At 50.7% G+C, this 26,190-nt stretch overlaps 1 protein-coding gene across 13 annotated transcripts in view; it reads right to left on the reverse strand.

The window, feature by feature from the left end:
• Positions 1-26,190, reverse strand: part of PTPRS (protein tyrosine phosphatase receptor type S) — a 346,861-nt gene that overhangs the window by 140,614 nt on the left and 180,057 nt on the right. For all 13 annotated transcript variants that reach the window (XM_053301444.1, XM_053301445.1, XM_053301446.1 and 10 more), the window contains 2 exons: positions 5,688-5,833; positions 3,664-3,805 (listed from right to left, as the gene is read on the reverse strand). In XM_053301444.1, coding sequence (XP_053157419.1) covers positions 3,664-3,805; positions 5,688-5,833 — 288 coding nt within the window. The remainder of the gene's footprint in view (positions 1-3,663; positions 3,806-5,687; positions 5,834-26,190) is intronic.

A 26,190-nucleotide genomic window follows, 5' to 3' on the forward strand; every position in this document is an offset into this window, starting at 1 on the left:
AGACAGACTGGCATCCGGGCAACGCTCCGTGGGATTGCGTGGCAGCAAAACAGAAAGAGCTAGGCATTTCCTTCCGAGCAGGCAAGGCGGGTAGAGAACCCAGGACGCTGATTGTGCAGTCAGACCCCTGGTCCGTCTAGCTTCAAGACTGTCATCACCGACGGGCAGCAACCCCCCTCCAGGGCTTCGGATGCAGGTCTTTCCCAGCCTGGAGAGGTCAGGGATCGGACCTGGAATCTTCGCGCACACAGTAAATGCGCTGCTACTCAGCTACAGCCCCTCAGGACAGATCATCTGACTCTGTGTGGTCTGCACTGACCGGCAGCGTCTCTCCAGAGTTTCAGGCAGAGGAGTCTTTCCCAGCCCTACCTGGGATGCTGCCAGCGACTGAACCTGCATGCCAAGCAGATGCTCTGCCACTGAGCTATGCAGGTTGCTGATGAATGGGAACCTTATACTGAGTCCGTCCACTTGGGTGAGTATGGTCTACACTGACTGGCCAGGGTTTCGGGGGGAGACGCTGCCACGGATTGAACTTGGGACCTTTTGTGTGCACAGCTACACGGTGCTCCGGCCGCATGCTTTGAATGTGTGAACAGATAAAGCTAAACAGAGTGCTCGAGGCATTTTAAGACATAAAATGGAAACTGCTACCCATCCTCAACACCACCCAAATTTAGTGTATCTGTGGGCTGTTTCTTCAAGCAAACCCTGGTTGCATATGAAAGGGAGACTAGAAGTGTGAGCACTGCAAGATATTCCCCTCGGGATGGAGCCGCTTTGGGAAGAGCAAAAGGTTTCAAGTTCCCTCCCTGGCTTCTCCAAGATAGGGCTGAGAGAGATTCCTGCCTGAAGCCTTGGAGAAGCCGCTGCCAGTCTGTGAAGACAATACTGAGCGAGATAGATAGACCAAGGGTCTGACTCGATAGAAGGCGGCTTTCTATGTTCCTAAGAAAGTTCCACAGTAGAGGAGAGCTGGTCTTGTGGTAGCAAGCATGACTTGTCCCCTTAGCTAAGCAGGGTTTGCCCTGGTTGCATATGAAAGGGAAACTTGATGTGTGAGCACTGTAAGATATTCCCCTTAGGGGATAGAGCCGCTCTGAGAAGAGCATCTAGGTTCCAAGTTCCCTCCCTGGCAGCATCTCCAAGATAAGGCTGAGAGAGATTCCTGCCTGCAACCTTGGAGAAGCCGCTGCCAGTCTGTGTAGACAGTACTGAGCTAGATAGATCAATGGTCTGACTCAGTATATGGCAGCTTTCTATGTTCCTATATTGCTATATACAGCACCATGTTGAGAAAAAGTTCACAATGACTGCCAAACAACAAATGCAGTTGATGAACAAGTTCAAATGAAAGTCCACTCAACAGTAAGAAATTGACATACAGGCCACATTTGCACGCAACGTGAAACTGGAGGTTGCCAAACCTGCGGTTAATTTTTCTAACCGTGAATTGCATCGCAGACGTTCGTCCAACTGCAGCCCAGCAACCTCCGTTTTCAGGTCACGGGAGACCCTCTGACTTCCTGGTCCACCGAGGCCACATCCCAGCAAGCATCATAGTGTTCGTATCGCTGGACTGTGGGCAAGGTGTCAGAAAGTCTCCAGGGTGGCAGCCCCTGCCACAATCTTCAAGGGGTCATGCTGAGCATGTCTGTGCCTTTTCGGTATGGACCGCCTGCCCTCGGCAGGAGACCAAACCACACTCCTGCCCCCCTGGGGGCTTGCTGCCAGGGGACTAGCACTCTCATGAGAGGGCCAGTCTACTGGGGAGGGCCTTAGGATCGCCAACCGTTGGTCTTCCATCAGACTGTGCGCTCATGAGTTGAGCTAACTAGGAAAAGGGGGCCCCTGCTTGTGTTGGGCCCCTGTTCTCTCTGGTTAATGAGCCATCTTTTGCACAGTGACCCCTCCTCTCCAGGGAAGCCTTTGAGGCAGCCAGAGGAGATTCTGACACTCCATGTGTCCGGGTGTAGCTGGGCAGGTGGACTGGGGAAGCTCTGGGACCGGGGACAGATCTGAACTCTCATTCAAATTTCCCGGGTTCAGACTGGCGTTGCAGGGTATGCAGATCTGCCGCCATGGGAAATCGTGGGAGAGGGGAGCCCTGTTTTTCTGTGACCCCAGTAGAGTGGGGTCGCTCTTCTGGGAGAAAGTAAAGATGGACATGTTCAAATGGGCAGACAGGCTGGCAGAGGGACAGCTTTGAATGCTTCTTCGCAGCAGTCACCAAGACAGGGAGAGGTGTTGCCAGGGTGTTACCCCTCCCGGCAGTGTGCTTGTACGGAGCAACCAGGCTGGGCGGCATGCGTGTCACCATGGCCTGACGCTCTCGTGAGAGAGCAGTCCGTGAGAGAAGTCCGTGAGAGAATCCTGGCACATTATTAGTGATTCTGCCTGACCACCCTGTCCCCATGGATGGTTCTTCTCTTGAGTGGTGAAGGGATATCCCCATGGCCTTCCACTCTCATGAGAGAGTGGTCTGCTCAGGAGCAGCGTCCTTTACTCCGTTCTCGGTTACTGGGGCCAGGGACATCTCCATGGGACATACCACAGCTTGAACATAGGAAGCCGCTGTATATGGAGTTAGACCAGCTGCAGAGCCAGCTGAATGGCGGCCTGGGTCTGGCCCCACTCCGCGGCCCCCTCGTTACGCCTGTGCGCATGATGTCATGCACACGGGGGCGTGGCTCGGGCTCTGGAGGAGGCCAGAGCTACCTCCCCCCTCCCTCCCGGGCTGCCGAGAACCCGAGCAAACTCTCTGTTTGTTATTTCAGGCAGACCCGGCTGCCTGATAGGGCATTTCCCCCTTTCTCTCCCTCTCTCGGCATCAAGGGCATGGGAGAGGGGAGTTTGCTCTGGGCTCCTCCGGAGCCCGAGCCGCGGGGCTTCGGCAGCCCTTTTCATTGGTGGCCCGGGTTCTTTGAACCCGTTCGCACAATAGTGGCTACGCCCCTGAGTTAGACCATTGGTCAGTCTTGCCCAGTACTGTCTACTCAAATCCTGCAGCTCTCCAGGATTTCAGACTTCCCCATCTCTACCTGGAGATGCCACCAGGGACCGAGCCTGGGATATTCTGCATGCAAAGCAAGAGCCCTACATCTGAGTAAAGCCTCCTCCAGCCTTATTCCACACAAATTCACCTATTCTCAGCCCAAAAAACCTACACTGAAAGAGCTCACCAAAGCTGAAATCAAGCCTTGAAGTGACCATTCATTCAGGAAGACACCAACATCATGATATTGAAAGCTCTCCTATGGTTGGATGTCAGTGTACCTTTTCACTGGGAGGAGAGCAGGTCTTGTGGTAGCAAGCACAAGTTGTCCTCTTTGTTAAGGAGGGTGTGCCCTGGTTTGCATTTGAATGGGGGAGACTACACATGAGCACTGGAAGACATTCTGCTCAGGGGACGGGGCCACTCTGAGAAGAGCATCTGCATACTTGTATGCAGAAGGTTCCATGTTCCCTCCCTGGCATCTCCAGATAAGGCTGAGAGAGACTCCTGCCTGCAATCTTGAAGAAGCCGCTGCCAGTCTGTGTAGATAATACGGAGCTAGCTGGACCAAGGGTCTGACTTAGTATATGGCAACTTCCTGTGTTCCTAGCTCTAAGTTCAAAAGAGAAATGTCAAGGCCCACAGATCCTCCCAATCGCAGCATTTACCTCTCAGGACAGTGAGTTTGGCGCTGACTGTGATCTCCGCAACAGAATTCTGGGCGACACATTCGTAAATATTCTCATCCCTGGGGGTACGGAGGGGCTGGATCCTCAGGACAGCGCCGGCGCCTTCGTCAAATTCAATTGTCTGAGAGGCAAAGAAAAGTCAGAAGGGTCAGATGAATATTTATTTACTTATTAATTTGCCGTGTGATTTCTGTTCCGCCTTCTTTGCAACTTTCCGGTCAGGTCCAATTATTGTGATATAGCAACTTGCCGTTACAGTATACAAAAATCCACCGTATATCAAAACAAGGTTATTTTTGGCCAGGGTGGTGGGAGCTGCCACTGCAAACCACCACCCCACCCCGGTCCTCCTCTGGCTGTTCTATCCAGCAGGAACTGGAGGTGGGGGGAGGGAGGAGGAGGTGGGGGCAACCCAGCCGGGGAGTGGGGGAAAGCGTGGCAATGCTTCTTCTTGGCTGGGGAAGGGGGGAAAACAGGGTGCTGGGCAGTTGGGTGTGGGGGGCGCAGCAGAGACTGTGTCCCCACCAGAAACTGTTGCGCAGGAGCTTGGAAGTTGGTGCGCATGCACGCACATTAGAGGGAACAGTGGTGGTGATTCGGGGCCCTCGCGACCGGGCCTTCTCTGTGGCTGCCCCGGGGCTTTGGAATGGGCTCCCTGTCAAAATAGGAGCTACTCCCATCTCTGACTGCTTTTAGGAAGACCCTCAAGGCACACCTGTTTCCCCAGGCTTTTAACTGAAATTAATTTTAATATGTTTGACTGTTTTTTTATCCCATAAAATTGTTTTAAACTCTTTATTCTGCGAAATGTTCTTAATTATTTTTACTCTGTTTTGCATCTGTTATTTCAAATGGAGTACACTGCCTACAGACTCACATATAAGGCGCTATAGAAATATGATAAATAGATAGATAGATAGATAGATAGATAGATAGATAGATATTTGAAACTTTGGGTGTTGAGAGTTTATTTGTATTTTTAAAATGGTTTGAATCCTGTTAATGTTTAAAAGGTTGTGCTTAGCTTGTGAACCACCCAGGGACTTCTGTACGGGGCGGTACAGAAATGTACGTACGTACTTAATTACTGTGGCTGTTTCATGCGCAGCACAGCACCTTTTAGGGGGGAGAGAGAGAAGGGAAGTGATAGCTGCTGCTGGGGCAGCCGCAGAAGTGACTGCACCCCACCCCCGTTAGAAAAGAAGGTGGCTGATGGGATTCAGGGCTCTGAACCATTCATGGAGGGTCTGAGCACCATACGTCCCTCATTTAATATCTGCTTTGAGAGATGCAGCTGAGTTCTTGCAAAGCTTATCCTAAAATTCTAAGGCATGAACAGCAAAGATTGGGAGCTAGACACGCTTTCAAAGATGGAGAGCAGCAGCAGCAGCAGCAGCAGCAGAACAAAATTCGGGGATGGGCATGGTGTTTAGAAAGTGATCTCTCCCCTTGCCCCTCCCCTCAAAATCCCTAAAGGCAGAGAAATCCAGTAACAGGTTCTTATATGGGCCTTGATTCTGCCCGGCAGGGCTAGGATTTGTGAGTGTATGAAATGCCTTCTCTCCAAGAGCTGCGGTGGTTAAGTGTGTAGGGAGACGTATTAGCCTCATCACTGGAGCGAAACGAATCCCGGAAACTTCAGCAGGATGCTATAAAAATTAAAGCACTGACATTAAAGCGGGAGCCCCACTACGGCTTAGAGTTTAACAGATTAAAGATGCTGTTCCTTAGTGTGTTGCATTCATGACTTGCCAATCCTCCAAGGGACTTAGGGCAGTGCGAATGGTCTCTCCTCTCCATGGCAATTTGATCCTCACAACCACCCTGTGAGGTAGGCCGAGAGGTAGGGACTGGCTGTCGGTCACCCATGCTGTGTCCACTGCACCACCCTGGCTCTGCCTCTTGACCCCCAACTTGATTGATCAGTTTGCACTGAAAATAGCCCTACTGATTATTCCTGAGGCCTTCCCGTGTTCTTCTTGACACAGATGAGGACCACTCACCTCAAACCGCTGCGAGTTGACCTTCTTCCCCTTCTTGTTCCAGGTGACATGGGGCTTTGGGTCTCCTGTAGCTTGGCACACAAAAGATGCCACCCCTCCAGAGACCCCAATCTGGTCCACGGGATTCTTGATAAACTCAGGGGCACCTTTGTCAGCAAAGGAGGAGAGAGAGAGGAGACAGGAAGGGGAGGGAAGTTTGTAAGTTGAAGGTTGATTTCATAAGCTAATTTTAGCAATTTGATTTTCATAACCGATTCAGTCATCAGCTTATAGTGGCTTTTGATTGTGTTTAAAGAACAGGGTTCAGTGACGTTACTGGCACCAACCAATCGGTGCTATCCAGCACAGCCAGCTTCTCTTGCAAACTTTGCAAAACTGTTCCCCTTCCTCCCCACAAGAGCTCAATGAGAGCGGAAGAGGCATCTTTTGCTGTACTGCAGACTGCAAAAGCACTTTTTAATCGGCTCCTATTCCAAATCTGCCTTTTATCAATTTAAAATACTTTTAGACCTGCCCTTCCCGTGAAATATCACGCGGGGTGACTCAGAACTGCTCTTGCGGCCCTATTCAGATCTGTTTGGCTGGCTGCTAACTGGAAGCAGTAGACTGAACTGGATGAGCCCACACTGTATGTTCATCAAGCGCCGAGTGGCCACGGGTCTGCCAGACTCCGGCTGTTCAGAATTTGGAAGGCTTCTCCAGAGACAGGAAGAGAAAGCCGGAGGGAACTCCTGAGCCGCCAGCTGCAATCTCTGGCCGGATGCTTATTTTCTCTCTCCTCAGCAGCTAACTCTCCCTGCTCCTCCCCTCCCCGCAGCCTCTAGGGAACATTAGCTGCAAAAGGATACAGCAAAGCAACTTCGGGGTGGGGGTGTAATATGGCCGGATCCTCACATCTAACAACTAGGAATGCAAGTCAAGAAGCAAAAGTAACGCAGCAATAAGGCAAAAGCTTACGAGACAACAGGCTCGTTCACCCCGCCGCCAGCAGGGTGGGAGAAGCATCCCGTCTGGGTGGCAGATTTTCAGCCATGGGCTTTCAGACGTCACGGCGGGAGGTGGGGAGAAGGATCGTGTGCCAGGCGGCAGCTGGGTAGGATGGCTTTTCCTCCAACTTCGGTAAGAAGCTGGGGATGGAATCTGGGTAGGGCACGCTCGTCTTACCCAGCCTGGGGTGTGCACGGCTCTCCTACCCGAGCCAGGTGCTCCTCCTACCTTGCTGGCGGCCGTGTGAATAAGCCTACTGGATATAGCATGGATGGAAATGGTTAGGAATTAGAGGCTGCCATATTCGGACAAAACCAGTTTCAACTGGCACCTAGCCATGGAGACACCCGCTGAATATTCCTGGAAAGGGCATTACAGAATCTGGGGGCTAACACAAAAAAGGCCCTGCCCTGAAGTCGTGGTTCCTGGAGATAAGGCCTCAGCAAAAGATTGCATTCTCCCTCAGAGGGGAAGTGTATCCAGAGAGCAGGTAGATCCCTCCACTTGCAACTGACAGGGCCAACCAATTAGAGTTTGCTCATGTCATCCCACCTGCCACCTAACGGCGCAGCGGGGAAGCAACCTGCCTAGGGAGCAGGAGGCTGTTGGTTTGAATCCATGCTAGTGTGTTTCTTAGAATATGGGAAACCCCTATATTGGGCAGCAGCGATATAGGAAGGTGCTGAAAGGCATCATCTCATACTGCACGGGAGATGGCAACGGTAAACCCCTCCTGTATTCTACCAAGACAACCACATGGCTCTGTGGTCACCAGGAGTCGACACCGACTTGACGGCACAACCATTCCTTTCCTTTCCACGCCATCCCATGGGAGGGGTCTACTTTCTGGACTCCAGTTTCAGCCCTGTCTTCGGATCGTTTTTCTGCAGCCCGGTGCCTTTTTGCCTTGTGACGGCCTCTCCCTCCCTTTGTGCCTTCCCCTCCTTGGATTAGCTGTGAGTGAGAGGGGAGATAGAGGGAGACTGACTGTTTGGTCAGTCTCTCCGCAGAGAAGAGGGCCCTCTCTTCGGCCTCTGGGGAGACTGCTACATTCGGGAGCTTGCTAGATTCGCCTGCAGCTGCAAGCACATGGCCACACCTGCAGCAAGAGGGAGGTTCCCCTTTCCCACTCTGAAGATTCCCTGGCCGCCTCTTCCCACGAACGGACGTGGCCACGGGTCATGGCTGAAGACTCCCTCAAAGCCTGCGGGGCCCCGATTCCCCCACAAGGCCTCTGGAAGAGGAGCAGCGTCTGGGAAAGGCCCAGCCAACCTGAGCTCTTCGGCGGCTGCTGGAGCCAGCAAGGGAGGGTCGCGTGGCCTGCCCTCTGGGGTGGCAGCCTCAAACTAATGGCCCAAGGGTGCTCCGATGACCTTAGTGCCACTGTTCCCTCTAAAGCTTGTGCACATGTGCGCGCCCACAAGTTTTCTGATGTCCGCTCAGTTAGTTTTAGATCCCGCTCGGGTTGAAATAGGAAGGCCCCACTCTGAATGCATGTGCACACCCAGTGCCTTGATACTGCCGCCCAGAACAAAACTCATTCTGCACAGAGATGAGAAAAATTAGAGGGCCCCCAATCCCCGCTGGACAGCAGCAGGCCCAACGTGCCACAGAATACGCAGTGAATCTGCGCTCCAGCTCCAGTGAGGGCACAGGTGGCCGGGCGGGGAGAGAAGGAGAGGATGAAGCCGAGGAACAAATCCCCACTCACATCCAAATGCTCCTCAAACGCCCAGTGGCCACGGAGCTCAGCAGTCTTCGGCCACGAACACTAGGCCACTAACACTAGGGTGTGCCCTTCCTCTAAGAGGCCCAGGAAAAGCCTGGATGATCCCACCAATGGCTCTGAACAGTGTCACAGAATGGGGAGAACTAGATTCGGCACCACGAGTTTTCCACTGCATCCTGAAGCATTTGGGGCAGCTGCGAAGGGTGTTTGCGTGTGTCTTATCTTGAACATAAGAACAGCCCTGCTGGATCAGGCCCAAGGAAGCCTATCTAGTCCAGCATCCTGTTTCATACAGTGGCCCACCAGATCCCGCCCCCCGCCCCCTGAGAAGCCCACAGGCAGGGGGTAAGGGCTTGCCCCCTCTCCTGCTGTTGCTCCCCTGCAACTGGTATTTAGTGGCATTTAGTATCTTTGTATCCCTGATATTCCCCTTCAGTGCATGTGGTTGGGGGGCGGGGGGTGGCACCTGCCCCAGCTGCTGCGCGCCCCTCTGCCTTAAAACGTCTTTGCTGGCCTGCCCGCCTGCCCACACTCTACAGACTTGTGATCGGCAGACACCAAGATGGATTTCACAGCTGCACCACTCCCAGCCTTCCCCCCAGAATGACAGAAGGTGGCTTTACGATCCAAATAGTGCTTCTTTCTCTCCCCTTTAAAACAAAAAAACCAAAAACAAAACCCCAAACACGACCATGCACAGCTGTGGCTTTGCAGTTTAAACATTTCAGTAAATTTTGAACGAACAAGACACGAAGCCAGCAAGGCGAGCAGGCTGGGGAAAGAGTGGAACAGAAGTGTGGAATTGCACACACTGGAAACCATATCCACCCCCCAAGACAAACTGCGGTCTGATCAACCTGCAACAAGCCCCTCAAGAATCTGAAAAGCCTCTTTGATAAAGAAGCGTGTTAAAAGGTTCATCAGGTGCATCTATAGCTCAGTGGGAAGCACCTATTAGAGGGCTATAAAATTATGCATGGAGTGGAGCGAGTGGAGAGAGAGAAATGTTGCTCCCTCTCTCACAACACTAGAATCAGGGGTCACCCCATGAAACTGATTGCCAGGAAATTTAAGACCGACAAAAGGAAGTGCTTTTTCATACAGTGCCAAATTAAACTGTGGGACTCTCTGCCTCGGGATGTGGTGATGGCCACTAGCTTGGAGGGCTTTAAAGGGGGCTTAGACAAATCCATGGAGGACAGGTCTATTAATGGCTGCTAGTCGGGTGGCTATAGGCCACCTCCAGCCTCAGAGGCAAGATGTCTTTAAATGCCAGTTGCAGGGGAGCAACTGCAGGAGAGAGGGCATGCTCTCCGCGCTTGTCTGTGGGCTTCTCAGGGACATCTGGTGGGCCACTGTGGGAAGTGAATGCTGGACTAAAGAGGCCTCGGGCCTCCATCAGCAGGGGTGTTCTTAAAATGTTTACAAAGTGATATACCAGGAGGAGGAGGAGGAGGGGGAGGAGGAGGAGGATCCCTATCCCCCACAAGTCTCACAATTTAAGAAGAAACACAAGAGACACACCAGCCACAGCCAGTGGAAGGATGCTGTGCTGGGGTTGAATAGGGCCAGTTACACAGGAATATAGGCCGCTGCCTTATACCGAATCAGACTGCCGGTCTATCTAGATCAGTGGTGTCCACAGTGACTGGCAGCAGCTCATAGGCACTCGGTGGGGGGGGGGGGGAGTGCATCTCTCTCTCTCTCTCTCTCATTCTAGACAGCTCCAAACTTCCCACATATTAGATTTCTGATACAAAAGGGGAGCACTTGCTCTTGCCCCCCCCCACCCGGAGGCACTCTTGATCATGGCTCTCCAAGGTTGCAGGCAGGAGTCCTCCCCACCCCTTCCTGGAGATGATGATGATGATGATGATTTTGCATTTATATCCCGCTCTTCCTCCAAGGAGCCCAGAGCAGTGTGCTACATACTTAAGTTTCTCCTCACAACAACCCTGTGAAGTAGGTTAGGCTGAGAGAGAAGAGACTGGCCCCGAGTCACCCAGCTAGTATTATGGCTGAATGGGGATTTGAACTCGGGTCTCCCCCGGTCCTAGTCCAGCACTCTAACCACTACACCACGCTGGCTCCTTCAGGACTGAATCTGGGCCCTTGTCCATGCTCCGTCCCTCCCCTGTGGGGTCCCTCTTACATATATGAAGATTCCTTCAACCGATTCAGGCCCTTGGCAGATTTAGCTCAGTACCGTCTACACTGAGCGGCCGTGACTCTCCAGGGCAGACGTCTTTCCCAGCCCTACCCGGAGACACTGACAAGGACGGAACCCGAGACCTTCTGCATGCAAGGGCTCTTGAGGCCATCACCGCATCCCGTGGCAGAGAGTTCCACAGTTTAATTATGTGTTGTGTGAAAAAGTAGAAGTACATCCTTTTGCACATCCATCTCAGGTGGGGGATATCTTACAGCTGAGAGCGCCCGCATCCTGTCACCCATCCCAATGCAAACCAAATTCATGGAGGATGTGTCTATCCATGGCTACTGGTCTGAGGGCTATAGGCCACCTCCAGCCTCAGAGGCAAAATGCCTCTGAATCCCCGTTGCAGGGGAGCAAGAGCAGGAGAGGGGGCATGACCTCAACCCTTGCCTCCCAGAGGCATCAGGTGGGCCACTGTGTGGAACAAGATGCTGGACTAGATAGGCCTTGGGCCTGATCCAGCAGGGCTGTTCTGATGTCCTTAAGGTGAACCCTGCTTAGCCAAGGGGACAATTCAGGTTCGCTGCCACCAGACCAGCTCTCCAGCCCGAAATATAAAGCTGTCCCCTGCCACCTGCTAAATATAAAGAGAAACCTCGCTGCAAAAAGCTCCCTGCCAGAAATTTCTCCATGCAGAATAATATTTCGGAGAGAGAGAGAGCTTGGCTTCTTTGGGGCTCAGCGATTACGAGCCCGCTTGATGGATTCCACACCTTCCTTCTTGAACCCTGACCTGCCTGGCGCCCCGAGCGTGTTCTGTTCCTGTCACGAGAGTCAACGTGGCTGCCACATTGAGCCGAACATGAGCTCCTGACAAGGGAGGTGAGCTCCATCTTTTGATCTGTACCGTTGGCATTATTCACTCAGATTCTATCAGCTCTAGCACAGAGCAATTTGGAAATGCTCAATGCCCAGATTCGCCTTGCTTCAATTCAGTGGGCGGGGGGTGGCGGGGAAGACGGCACATTCTAAGGAGACGGTTGCTCTGTGCTCTGCGTTGCTCACGAGGACCAAAGGGTTGAAAAGACAAGGAAGAAAAACTGGGCTAGATGTCGGCAGGAATTTCATGACTGTAAGGACTCATAGGCAGTGGGGAGATCTGCCTCGAGCAATGGTGCACTTTCCTTCACTGTGGGCTTCCAAGCAGCCGCTAGACCAACATCTGTTAGCGATGCCTGAGCAGTTACCGGTGCTGAGCAACGGGGTTGAACTACAGCACCTCCCAAGGTCCCTCCCAACTCTAACATTCTACATGTCTATGAACGACAAGGAAGCAGATTCAGGCTGGACATTAGAAGGAAAGTCAGAGGAAGTCCTCTGATCCAAGATCCTCAGAGATAGGGGAAATCCAAGGGATAAAACAGAGGGAGAATATTCCTGTGACAAAGACCCTGAGTGACAGGGCATTGCTGAGAACCTACCAGAGCAGAAGAACAGAATTAGTACCTAAGCCTTGCCTTCACGCTCTTTTGCTCCCTCTCTCACAACGCTAGAATCAGGGGTTACCCCATGAAACGGATTGCCAGGAAATTTAGGACTGACAAAAGGATGTACTTCTACTTTTTCACACGGTGCATAATCAAGCTGTGAAACTCTCTGCCACGGGATGTGGTGATGGCCACTAGCTTGGAAGGCTTTAAAAGGGGCTTAGACAAAACCATGGAGGACAGGTCTATCAACGGCTACTAGTCTGGTGGATATAGGCCGCCTGCAACCTTAGAAGCCTCTAAATACCAGTTGCAGGGGAGCAACAGCAGGAGAGAGGGCATGCCCTCACCTCTCGCCTGTGGGCTTCTCAGAGGCATCTAGTGAGCCAGTGATGCAGAGGTGTCCTTCGAGGACCTGCCAGCAAAAGCAGAGGTCCCCCTAGATCACCAGAGCCAATTTGTAGAAAGTTGGATAAGGTCCCTTTAAGCAAGGGACCCTTCTCTAGGGAAGGAGCGGGACCAAACCCTCTCTGCTTGAGCAGCAGCTATAAAAACTGGCAATCAGCTCCAAGCATCTGCTGGAGCAACATTTGTCACATGCCTGTTCTATCCAGCTCTTGTGACTGCCTGGTCAGAGCTATCCGAGGTCCTGATCTCTCTCCTCCCTTGAAGTTTCCCAAGAGCTGCATCCCTCCCAGCTTGGCTTGGAACGGAATGCAGAACTGCCTGTCAGCCAGGCGACATTAAAAACGAAAGGAAAACGGGAACACGGTATCCTGGACAACCCTTGATGAGCTAATGTGCAGCTCTTACGGTGCTTGACATATAAGACAAGACAAAGAGGCTGGAGCAAATTTTTAATTATTGGCACGGTGGTACGATCAGCCAGGCAGCGCAATTTACTAAAGGTAGCTTAGTAACTTTTGGAGTCAGAATGTCCTTCTGTGTAGCTCAAGGCAGGGAAAGTGTGACACGCTGAACATCTCTGCTACTTAAGAAGCTTGTTCTATTGTTTCCCAAATTATCGAAACTGGAGAGTGTTAACTACAGCGAAAGTCTGGAAAAAGCAAGACCACTCTTAAGGAATACTATCCAGCGTTTCAGAAGGCGGTCTTCCTCAGCCCTATCTGGTAATGCCAGGAGTTGGGCCAGGTGCTCTTCCATGGAGGTTTGACTCTTACTCATCCATGAGCAGACAAAGTTTCCTTCTACTGAGGCAGTATGGGCAGACAGGCTGACTACATAACCCCCCACTTTCTGCCTGGAAGCTGCTAGTGCTAAGGATGTGTGAGCTTCAAACCAGGCTTGACATTGAGCCAGCTCAGTTCAGGCGGTCTGAATTCGAACTGGACTGCCCCCCCGCCCAAGTGGGGCACCGGTCCATGTTTGAACCGGACCAACTCCGGTTCGAAGAACCAGCTCAGGCCAGCTCGGGGGGGGGGAGGGTACTTGTACAGTGGAATCCAGTAAGGATTCCTCTTTACAAGTAAAGGAGATTCCCTACATAAAGGGGGTGGGGTGGGGTGGGGGAGAGAGAAAGGAATACTGAGATTTTAATTTTAATATATTTTTACTCATTGAGACTGTTTTTATCTGTTTTATGAATTTTTAAAAGTTTTATATTGTTTTAATATTATGTTTTAATGTACACTGCCTGGAGATTTCTATATCAGGTGGTATAGAAATACGATAGATAGATAGATAGATAGATAGATAGATAGATAGATAGATAGATAGATAGACAGACAGATAGACAGACAGATAGATAGACAGACAGATAGATAGATGAAAAAAGGTAGTCTTTCGCTTTAAAATTAAGGCGCTGGGAGCAACAGAGAGGGAAGCAGTTGTGGACTATTCCAATCCTCCACCAGCCTCCCAAATGACAGCCTGGGCTGGCTGAGGCCCAGGCTGGGCCTCTATGCATGTGCAGAGGCCATTAGAGCGAACTCCACATGAGTGCAGAGGCCATTTGCATCACCACGCATCCATTGCCCCCGACCCCTAAATTTTAAAAGGTAAAGATTACCTTTTCTCTTGTCCCCTGACTCCAATTACCATAGGAGGATTCCCCTCTGCAAGTATATCCTCCAAGCCGGCCGGTGAGCCGGCTCGGTCCGACTCGATGGCCGAACCGGATTGGACCCGGTTCGGCCGGGCTTGAGCTGGGTCTGCTCGACTGGCAATCCAGGCTCCGTGCACATCCCTAGCTAGTCCAACAGCTCTGCAGGCCAGCTCCTAGCTTTACCGGTCTTCTGGGCAGCTCCTCTCTTGCTCAGCACTCGGCTGAAGGTGAAAAGCTGCTGTATACCGAGCGTCGCGGCTTCTGGGGCGGCACAGGGTGTGGAGTGCGGTTCTGAGGAGCAGTGCTGGGAACAGGAGCCGGGTCAAAGGGGCTGCAGGTCAGAGAGACAACTGTAGCTTCAGGGAGTCACAGAACACAGTGAGAACTCGGGGGCCCAGAGGCAGCAGATGTAGTGAGTGACTGCCCAAGCAGGGCGGGAACGGCAGGTAAAGTGTGCCGTCAAGTCGATTTTGACTCCTGGCGCCCAGAGCCCTGTGGTTGTCTTTGGTAGAATACAGGAGGGGTTGACCATTGCCTCCTCCCGCGCAGTATGAGACGATGCCTTTCAGCATCTTCCTATACTGCTGCTGCCCAATATAGGTACTAGTGGGGATTTGAACCGGCAACCTTCCGCTGGTTAGTCAAGCATTTCCTCGCTGCGCCATTAGGTGGCTATGGGAACAGCAGGGGGGGGCCTGATTTACTCTGCTGCTAGGGAGCAGTGACAGCCACCATTAGCCCTGACAGCTGTGCGTGGCCCCTCCCTTGATTCCCAAGAGTTCCTTACTCACAAACAGACCCTTTCTGAGGTAGCCCCGGCCTGGCTGCAAAGCGCACACTCCTCCACTGTTGATGCAGTTCTGCCCGCACTTTTCGGCACCGGCTGATGTAGCTGCTGGGCCCTTCTTTGGGGCCCGCTTCTTGGGGCCCCATGCTGGCAAGTGGTGGGCTTCGGAGCCCCTGATTTCGCCCTGGGGTTCTTCATGGGTGGGGGGGCTGGGGACACCCCCCCCCAGGTTTGGTGGTACTGGTCCTGCCTCTGGCAATGTGCTTTCCTGCTCGTCCAGTAGTGTATTCCCTTTGGGCTTCCCCCTCTTGGGCTTCCCCCTCACAGGCGGGTTGCAACGAGGGTTCCCGGAGAGCCAGCTCCTCTTCTGAGTCTGTCTTGGGTGTGCCTGGGTGGATCATGACACCGGGTCGAGAGCTGGCCTTGTGGTAGCAAACATGACCTGTCCCCTTAGCTAAGCAGGGTCCACCCTGGTTGCACATGAAAGGGAGACTCGAAGTGTGAGCAGCTGAAGCTCCATCCTCAGGGGATGGAGCTCCTCTGGGAAGAGCATCTAGGTTCCAAGTTCCCTCCCTGGAAGCATCTCCAAGATAGGGCCGAGAGAGATTCCTGCCTGCAACCCTAGAGAAGCTGCTGCCAGACTGTGAAGACAAGCTAGATAGACCAGTGGTCTGACTCAGTATATGGCAGCTTCCTGTGTTCTTCGCCTGTCTAGCTCAGCACTGCCTACACCATACTGTATCACTCCAAGAGCTTCAGAGCGGAGCCAAGGATTGGAACTGGGGTCCTCTGCATGCAGAGCCGCCGCCACTGAGCTGTGGGTGCTCCTGATGAACACACAAAGCCGCTTCCTGTGGAGTCAGACCCTTCAGCCATCCAGCTCGGAACGGTCCACACTGACCGGCAGCAGCTTCCCCTGGTTGGCCTCAGACAGGAATCTCTCCCATTCCTACCAGGAGACACCAGGGGCTGAACCCGAGACCTTCTGCACGCAAAGCAGGTGCCCTACCACTGAGATATGCCCCCTTCCCCTCTGCTTTAGTCATCCCCTGAAAAGGACACACAGAGAGATGCATTAAAAACAGTAGAACAGAGTGCCGTGTTACAAATTGGGATTCAGGCTGGGCCCTGGAAAAATAGGGAGATGGGTGTGCACATACAGCAGTAGCCCCTGCTGACTTTCGGACAGAGAATTTGCATCATCTTTGCAGGCCAAAGCCGCCCCTTCTGCCACTAGAAAATCACTAGTGAAAACAATTCATCCTTTAATCCGGCCTCAAGGCGGCTGAAAGTACCTTCTCGCCCCCGGTAGCTCGGAACATAAAAATCCACAGGCGCAAGAGAGAGCCTGAGATGCAGTGAATAGTAACGTTTTTTAAAAACAACAATAGACTCATTTTCTTCCTCACGCCCACCTAAGAGTGCCTGCGAACTGGCATTGTGATGGAAAGCCCACAAAGCAAACTAGGCTGACCCGAGGCACGTGGGAGGGAAATACTTACATTCCTCTCCTCTCCGTGTGGGCAAATACGAGACAAAATCATAAAATAAAATACAAGAGGCAGATATTGCAGGGCTGAAACCAGGAGCTGTGTGGGTGAGGGACAGATTTCCTGATCTCTGGTCAAAAGCAGGAACTGTAGGCCGTTCAAGCTGAGATAAAGGTAAAGTCTGCCATCAAGTCGATTTTGACTCCTGGCGCCCACAGAGCCCTGTGGTTTTCTTTGCTAGAATACAGGAGGGGTTGACCATTGCCTCCTCCCACCCAGGATTAATGTTACCCACTGTGATCAATGCCATTCCTGAAGATTTGCCCCCAATATTTTTCATAGAAAAGTAAAGTAAAGTTGCACCGTCGAGTCAGTGTCGACTCCTGGCGACCACAGAGCCACGTGGTTTTCTTTGGTAGAATACAGGAGGGGTTTACCATTGCCTCCTCCCGCACAGTATGAGATGATGCCTTTCAGCATCTTCCTTTATCGCTGCTGCCCGATAGAGGTGTTTCCCATAGTCTGGGAAACATACCAGTGGGGATTCGAACCGGCAACCTGTTGCTCGCTCGGCAAGTCATTTCCCCGCCGCGCCATAGTAGCAAGCCATTAAATTTTCCAGCATTGCTTTCAACACACATCTGGTGATGGATGCAGAATCCTGGAGAATCCAAGCCAATCCTGGCACCTCCAGGTTCTTACATCTATTTCCACTAGAGCAAGAAGTGTTATGATCCTTATGAATGCATAACTGGAGCACCTGAGGGTGAGAGGGAGGTACCGGCAGACTCGGGGGAACCCAAAGATCTTATTTTTTCACCAAAAAATCTGAAGAAGAAAAAATTTAAGGTGGCAATAAAAACCACCACCCCACCGCTGCCCCACTGTAACTCAATGGAGCGGAACGTTTGTTGACTCAGAGGGCAGTTGACAGACAGCCAGGTAGGTGGAGCTAATAGAGATCATTGGCAGAGAGGAAGTAAGACTTGAACAAAAGGAGCAGAAAATGTCTAAACTTGAAGAATACTCCCTCAAGACAAACCCAAACCCCACTGCTTTGGAGGGGGGACACTTGGTAAAACTTTCACCAAGCTCAGGCACAGACTCAGCAAACACCTGCTTTGTTGCCCTTATGTCCACTACAGCCTCCCTGGACAATAAATAGGTAAAAAAATAAAGTTAAAATTAAGTAATGGCTATCCTCCTCCTCCTCCAAGTGGGGAGGGAGACCAAAACAATCCAATAGAGATTTGTACAAAACCACTTAGCCTGGTTCGGTCTGAACCCCAGGTCACACAGATGGCCAGTGCACATGCACGGTGGCCCGAAATATGGCTGCCACTTGCTCACATAGGGCCCAAACAGCCCCGAAACGGTCCGAATCATCCTGGGAGACATGGGGGGAGGCCAGCAGGGGGAGGGGGAGACTCTGGAGGCCACCACCCCGAGGCCACCACAGAACCCCCTGAAGCCATCAAAGCCCTTGGCGGCAGTAAGTCATTATTTTTTAAAATGATTTTTAATGCCCCTGCTACCCTCGAACCGGGCTCGAACCGGCTCAGTTTGACATCAAGCTGAACCGGTCCTGGCTCGAGCTCGAGCCAAGCCGGTTCAAACTTGGACCAGCCCGATTTCTAGCTGGCCACACTACAAATTTTTGTCAGCTCTCTTCTCTGTCCATGCTTCACTTTGTTGTCACACAAAGTCCATTAGGAGCTGTAGGGGTAGGAGTGGTTGAGGTGGGCACGGCTGGGGATATGGAAAACGCAAGCCACAGGCTCTTCCTCCGCCCAAAGAGACAAGATAATTATAGGCTGCTGAGAAAGAGAGAGAGTTCCTTTGACTGACGGAGGCAGCTACAATCTCCCTTCAATCAAAGACAGGTGAAAGGCTGCAGAGAGGAACACAGTAAAGGAAAAGGAGTTTCTTTGGCCTAGTTCTCACAAACGGCAATCAACTGTGCTCTTGTGTCTTCAAAAACCCTGCATATAGAAAGCAAGCCTGTAAAGGATAGGACTAAGTCCCTTCCCCTTGACAAGCTAGTTTTCCACATGCAGGGAGATATTCTTTGTCTGGAGGAGTATCCAGTTATTGGAGTCCTCACGGGGTGGTGGCAAGAACAGAGCTAAGAGCAAAAGCTTGTTACAGGAGGCTGAACCACAAGATTCACTTCTGATAACAGAAACCCAGAGCAGGTGGGAAACTGTCAAGAGATGCAGTGAACACATGGAAGGAGCAAGATCTTTTTGGTGGTGGCACCAGCCTTGTGGAAATGTCCCCTCAGAGGCCTCCCAATCTTCATTTCTCTCTGGATAGATAGTTAAAGTGTGGCTTTCCCATTGGACAATTTTAGTATGCGATTTCCATTAGCTGCTGGTACCTGGGGGATTTCTCTGCCAGGATACTTGAATAGTCTATTTGCTTTTTTAAAAAAAAACACCTTTCTTGGGATTTTCTTTTACAGCTTTCTTCCTTTGCACATGGTTTTTTGGGGTTTTCTTCTGTGCTGCCTCCTGAGAGGTTATAAATGTATTAAAATAGATTTTGAAAACTGTTTGTAAGCCGCCTTGAAGGGCTTAAAGGTGGAAAGGCTGCATAGGAATCTGTCCAAAATAAATGCATATGTATAGTTTGAGACTGCACAGCCTGAATTCCTCCTGCCCACAGCATTCACCATGCACATGATGTTAGTCTAAAAGCACTCAAGACCTCACCAGTTCAGAAAGGATCCACTTAAGTTTAAATCCACTTGGGCTGTGCTGCAAATTAATCAGTTCCTGCACAGCTCAATTCTGAATGGGATGCTTGTTGAAAGTGTCAGACTCAGTGCACGGCAGCTGTGAAAAAGGCCAATTCCATGCTAGGGATCATCAGGAAAGGGATTGGAAATAACAATGCTAAGATCATAATGCCCTTATACAAATCCATGGTGCGGACACATTTGGAGTATTGTGTGCAGTTCTGGTCACCGTATTTTAAGAAGGACATTGTAGAACTGGAGAAGGTGCAGAAGAGGGCAACCAAGATGATCAGGTACCTGCAGCACCTTCCTTATGAGGCAAGGCTACACCTGGGGCTTTTTAGTTTGGAAAAGAGGCAACTAAGGGGAGACATGATCCAGGTGTATAAAATTATGCATGGAGTAGAGAGGCTGGACAGAGATAAATTTTTCTCCCTCTCTCACAACACTAGAACCAGGGGTCATGCCATGAAACTGATGGCCAGGAAAATTAGGACCAATAAAAGGTAGTACTTTTCCACACATTGCATAATTAATCTATGGAATTCTCTGCCACAGGATGTGGTGATAGCCACTAGTTTGGATGGCTTTAAAAAGGGCTTGGACAAAATGATGGAGGACAGGTCTACATATCAATGGCTACTAGTCTGGTGACTACAGGCCACCTCTAGCCTCAGTTGCAGGGGAGCAACCGCAGGAGAGAGGGCATCTTCTTATGTGTGTGTCCACCCTATCCATTTGCAATCAACCTAAAGCTAATTCCAATTTCTGGCCCCCTCTTTTTTTTTTTTCTGGAGGTTTGTAAGAGAGGGAGATTTAAAAAGAAAGAGAGCGCACGCACATTCTGGTTTCATTAATTATGCAGAAAATGAAAAAAAGAATGAGAAGAGGAAAAAGAACCACCCCACTACCATCCTCTGGACGAGTTTAAAAGGAGAAGAAAACCCTTTTAGAATGGGAAAAAATTACTCCCCAAAGGCAGCTGAAATTTCTCTTGCAACTTCAAAGGACAATAAATTATTCAAATCGCTCCCGCCATTTCAGTCTCTCTTGCCTTTCCACTCTTCTTCTTGATGTTATGCTCTTGAGTCAATTAAAGGTTTGTGTTTTTTTTTTTTTCCTTTTTGGAGGGGGAACTATAGAAAGAAGAGAAGAAAAACTTCCTAGAATCTTAAACTAGGGTAGCCTCCCTTCCCTTTAAAATGCATATTCGTGGGTTTTTTGCACTTGTGCGTGCACGCAAATAAATGTTTTTCTCTCTCTTTCACTCCCCTCCTTCACCCAAATTGATCCACACAAAGTCATTTTGCAGAACATCTGGCCTTACAGCAACCTCCACGGGAACCGCTAAAACAGCTAAAACTGTATTGTTTGCATTGCGTTAAAGAACTTCAAAATTCAATTTTCCTGGACCAGCCCAAAGTGGATCCATCCAGCCTAGTATACTGTTTCCAACAGAGGTCAGCAAGCTCTCTCTAGGAAGCCCACAAGGCGGGCATGAAAGCACTTTGCCAGCCTTCTGACGCTCTTCCACAATGACAACACTAAGCTTTGCAGAACCTCAGCTGCTCAGCCAAAAACTGCTCCTTGCAAGACATCAGAGCCTGGGCAAGTTACTTCAGCAGCATCCCTTTGCTAGACCCGAGCTGCTCCACTGAATGACATCTAAGAAGCCGAGCTGCTGAGACAGCAGAGAAAAATAGCACATATTAGCACGTAACGTGAAACTGGAGGTTGCCGAACCCGTGGTTAATTTTTCGAACCGTGAATTGCATCGCAGATGATTGTCCAATCACAGCCCGGCAACCTCCGTTTTCAGGGCAGGGGAGGGGAGCCCCTCCCTCTTCCTGGCCCACCAAGCAAGCTCGGTAGCGCTCGTGTCGCCAGTCTGTGGGCAAGGCATCAGAACGTCTCCAGGGCAGCAGCCATTGGTCACAATCTTCAAGGGGGCGTGCCAAGCATGATCGTGACCTTTCGGAATGGTCCGCCCACCCTTGGCAGGGAAAGGGCATTGCGATCCCTTTAAATGCCATGCAAGCCCTTGATCTGACAAAGACAGCCCCATACAAGCACAATTTGGAGTGGGGGGGGGCAGAGTTTCTATTTTTCTATTCCTCCAGGGAGGGTTCATGACTACTTCCTAGGAGGGGATATGTATATGAGGGAGGGCACAGGATCTTGGGGTCTAGCCCGCTGGAAACAAGGAGGCTCTTGCGATGGCTCACCCCAGCAGTGGAGACCAAACCACACTCCTGCCCCCCTGGGGGCTTGCTGCCAGGGGACTAGTACTCTCATGAGAGGGCCAGTCTACTGGGGAGGGCCTTAGGCTCGCCAGCCGTTGGTCTTCCATCAGACTGTGCGCTCATGAGTTGAGCTAACCAGGAAAAGGGGGCCCCTGCTTGTGTTGGGCCCCTGTTCTCTCTGGTTAATGATCAACCTGTTCCGTAGTGACCCCCTTCTCTCTAGGGAAGCCTTTGACACACCCAAAGGAGATGTTGATGCTCCATGTGTCCGGGCAGACTGGGGAAACAGTGGGGCCGGGGACAGACCTGAACTTTCATTCAGATTTCCTGGGTTGGGACCAGAGTTGTGGTGTACGGAATCGCGGGAGAGGGGAGCTCCGGTTGTCTGCGACCCCAGTAGAGTGGGGTTGCCATTCTGGGCAAGAATAAAGATGGACATGTTCAAGGCCAGCTTTGACTGCTTCTTCACGACAGTCGCCAAGACAGGGGGAGGTGTTGCCAGGGTACCCATCCCCGCGGCTTGCTGGGCTGGGCAGCAAGCCTGTCACCGTGGCCTGACACTCTCGTGAGAGAGCGGTCCGTGAGAGAAAGGCTGTCATCACACAGCCCTATTAGCGATTCTGCCCCACCACCCTGTCCCAGGGACGATTCTTCTCCTGAGTTGTAAAGGGGGATCCCCATGGCCTTCCACCCTCATGAGAGAGCTGTCTGCTCAGGAGCAACATCCGTTGTCATCACAGAGGAGGGATCTCCCCTGCCACTGGAGGCCATGCTGAGCCTGCCGCCTGGCCCTTCTCATGAGTAAGCCTAGGGACCACACGCGTTTCCCCCAAGAGGAAAGGGCTGGGCCCCTCTTCCCCAACACCACAGTGCAAAAAACAGACCTCAGAGAGCTGGTCTTGTAGTAGCAGGCATGACTTGTCCCCTTAAGCTAAGCAGGATCTGCCCTGGTTGCATACGAAAGGGAGACTAGAAGTGTGAGCCCTGGAAGATATTCCCCTCAGGGGGTGGAGCTGCTCTGGGAAGAGCAGAAGGTTCCAAGTTCCCTCCCTGGCAGCATCTCCAAGATAGGGCTGAGAGAGACTCCTGCCTGCAACCTTGGAGAAGCCGCTGCCAGTCTGTGAAGACAATACTGAGCTAGATAGACCAATGGTCTGACTCAGTATACGGCAGCTTCCTATGATCCTATGATTCAAGAATTCCCGGGTGGGGCTGCCTTTTAAACCCGACCCCAGGTATCGCCGCCCTGCCATAAGTTGCCTTCCCAGCAGTCTAGTGGGGTTTCCCTGCTTACGTTGCCACCAAGAGTGCATGTGCTTGTGAAAATACTACGACCACAATATTTCTATACCGCTTGTCAACCAAAGTTCTCAAAGCGGTTTACACAGAAAAATAAATAATACATCAAGAAGATGGTCCCCTGCCCCCAAAGGGCTCACAATTTAGAAAGAAACGTAAGACAGATACCAGCAACAGCCACTGTAGGGATGCTGTGCTGGGGTTGGATAGGGCCAGTCGCTCTCCCGCTGCTAAATACAAAAGAATAACCACTCTTGCCACTCTCCCGTCCCCGTTCTCTCCTGATTGCCAGGAGGGGGTGGTGGGAGCAAGGGACAGAGTAGCAAGAGGGCATGCCCCTTTGTGACTCTGACATTTGACAGTCTTTGAAGCTTGGGGTGGGACATGGCCCTGTTGCTGGGCAACTGCTTTGCTGGGTCGGAGACAAGGGGGCGGGGCAAGTGCTCGGAGAGGCGTCCAGCAAGAAGCGCCACAGACGTGGAGCGGGCGCGATCCTGGGCAGTTCTGGGCCAGCCTCTCTATGATTACAGTTCCAGAAACTTCATGAAACTGCAGTTATGGCAGTGCCCATGTTCAGACATAACGCTGCTACCACCAAACCTCAGGCTGGGGTGGCGAAACTTACTACAAACCAAAAGTTCAAGTTAGAGCTTGGTGAGAGGAACAGCAGGTCACTTTTGCTTGGAAGCCGCAGTTTCACACATTTGGATGTCCACAAATTCCAACCTTGTACCCGTGGTTTCATATTACATGCGGATGGGGCCATAGTAAATACTCCAATCCACGGGTTATCAAAGGTCTCCAGATGTTGTACTATAACTCCCATCATTCCCAGCCAGGCCATGGTGGATGGGGATGATGGGTGTTGTAGTCCAACAACATCCAGGTTGTAGGATATTGACTACAATTTGTAGGATGTGAACTATAACTCCCATGATGGGAGTTGTAGTCCAACAACATCCAGGGACACAGGTTTGAAAACCCATGCTTTAATCTAAGGTTCAGCCGTAGAACATAATGCTATGAAGTATCCCTCTTTCTCTCACACGTAAACTGCTGCATTTTTTAAAACACACAATACAGCCACCTAATGGCGCAGCGGGGAAATGACTTTACTAGCAAGCCAGAGGTTGCCGGTTCGAATCCCCGCTGGTATGTTTCCCAGATTATGGCAGACACCTATATCAGGCAGCAGCGATATAGGAAGATGCTGAAAGGCATCATCTCTTACTGCACGGGAAATGGCAATGGTCAACCTCTCCTGAGCAGGAGAGTAACTGGCCCTCTCCACCCCCAGCACAGTACCTCCAGTGACTGTTGCTGGTGTCTATCTTATGTTTCTTTTTAGATTGTGAGCCCTTTGAGGTCAGAGATCCATCTTATTTATTTATGATTTCTCTGTGTAAACTGCCCTGAGCCATTTTTGGAAGGGCAGTATAGAAATTGAATAAAATAATAATAATAATAATAATAATAATAATAATAATAATAATAATAATATTCTACCAAAGACAACCACAGGCTCAGTGGTCACCAGGAGTCGACACTGATTCAACGACACAACTTTACTTTACAGCCCTATTTATACGTGCACATAAGTGTCTGTACACAGGTACGTGTGTACACCTGCATTCATTTCAAAATTGAACCTAGGTATAGGCCTCTTCAAATGCAAGGAACAATAGCATGCTCTTGTCTGCACACTGAACATTATGTATAAACAACTGAACATTTGTATCCAGCACACAAATTTTACTTGTATTGGAATACAGAGTATACAAAAGTAAATATGTACACGTTTGTGTGTGAACAGCTGTACATGCCTCCATTTAAAAAGTGAATCGGTGCAGGCCCCTTCAAACACAAGGCACAGGTAAGTGTATAGTACTACTATACATGTGTTGGACGCAATATGTGACTGGGGTACAGAGTGTGTACAGATTTGTATGTGCATACAGTGCACACAAAAGCCCTATTCACATGCTATGTTCAATGTGTACTATCACACACAGTTATTCACACGTTATGCCAAATTCAACAGTAAGCTTTCTCACTTGATCCTGCTTTGGAGGGGCCTGTAACCAGCCTCAATTTATTTATTTATTTTTATTTCATTTATTTCCTTTATTGACCGCCCTATCCAAAGGCTCTGGGCAGTGCACAAGAATTTTAAAGAGACATAAAAACAAACACCATTTCTTAAAACAATATTAAAAAAACAAATTTAAAACCATTCAAAACCATTTAAAACCAATTAAAATACCCCAAAACAATTTAAAAACCTTGGAAGGCTAGGCCAAACAAGTACATTTTTAAAGGTAAAGTGTGCTGTCAAGTCGGTGTTGACTCCTGGCAACCACAGAGCCCCGCGGTTGTCTTTTTAGGGCTCTCTTAAAGGCTAACAGCGAGCCTGAACTGTGGATGTCTGCCGAGAGTGCATTCCATAGGCCAGGAGCAGCCAGAGAAAAGGCCCAGTTCCGAGTCACCACCAGACTTACCGGTGGCAAATGGAGATGGACCTCCTCAGATGACCTCAACGAGCGATGGGGATCATACAGGAATTTTTTAAACGAACACAGCGATCGTCATTCCCACAGAAACCTGTACACATGTACAGACATCTGGATGCACATCCAGCGTCATGCCTGAATAGTGTTAGAGCGTGTGTTTGTGGAACGTAATGTGTGAATAGGGCTTCTCTCTCCAGGGCTCAGCCCCGAGATTTATAAACCAATAAAAGAGGGTTTCCTCTGTTTGTGCAGAGTTCCTTTCCCTGCACGACAAAGCAATTGCCGCCAACCTTCATTTCCCTAGAATTAAGGACAAGCCCTTGCAAGCAGAGTGGACCACTCCCCCCTCCAAAAAAAAAAAAAAAACAACCTTTAAAAGAAAGGAAATTAGAAATTACCTAAATTGCAGCAGAGTCTGTGGTTGCTTAACTCCTTGGTTTAATGCTAGCTGAGGGCTGCTAGGGCTGCTTAACTCCTTGGTTTAATGCTAGCTGAGAAATGTGCAAGGGATCCCATTTGCCTTCTCCTCCTATCCCATCCCCCATTTGACTTACTGAAACAGCACTAACTGGGAGGTGGGTGTGTGTGGATGACATCACTGCGCCTTGATTTAATTTGATCAAGCACTTAAAGCAAGGTGACACACCATAAGCTTAATTCAGTGTCCTTGGAAGCAAAAGGAGAGGGAGAGAGAGGAAGGAGGCAGCGGGGAGAAAAGAGCAGGAGGGAAGGGGGCGAAGTCATAAGAACACAGGAAGCTGCCATCTACTGAGTCAGACCCTTGGTCCATCTAGCTCAGTATTGTCTACACAGACTGGCAGCGGCTTCTCCAAAGTTGCAGGCAGGAATCTGGCTCAGCCCTATCTTGGAGATGCTGCCAGGGAGGGAACTTGGAACCTAGATGCTCTTCCCAGAACGGCTCTATCCTCTAGCAGGGATCCCCAGCGTTGGGCTCCCAGATGTTCTTGGACTTCAACTCCCATAATCCCCAGCCAAAGGCCACTGGGCCTG

This window comes from Hemicordylus capensis, chromosome 2 (assembly GCF_027244095.1).
Source record: "Hemicordylus capensis ecotype Gifberg chromosome 2, rHemCap1.1.pri, whole genome shotgun sequence".
Taxonomy (NCBI): domain Eukaryota; kingdom Metazoa; phylum Chordata; class Lepidosauria; order Squamata; family Cordylidae; genus Hemicordylus; species Hemicordylus capensis.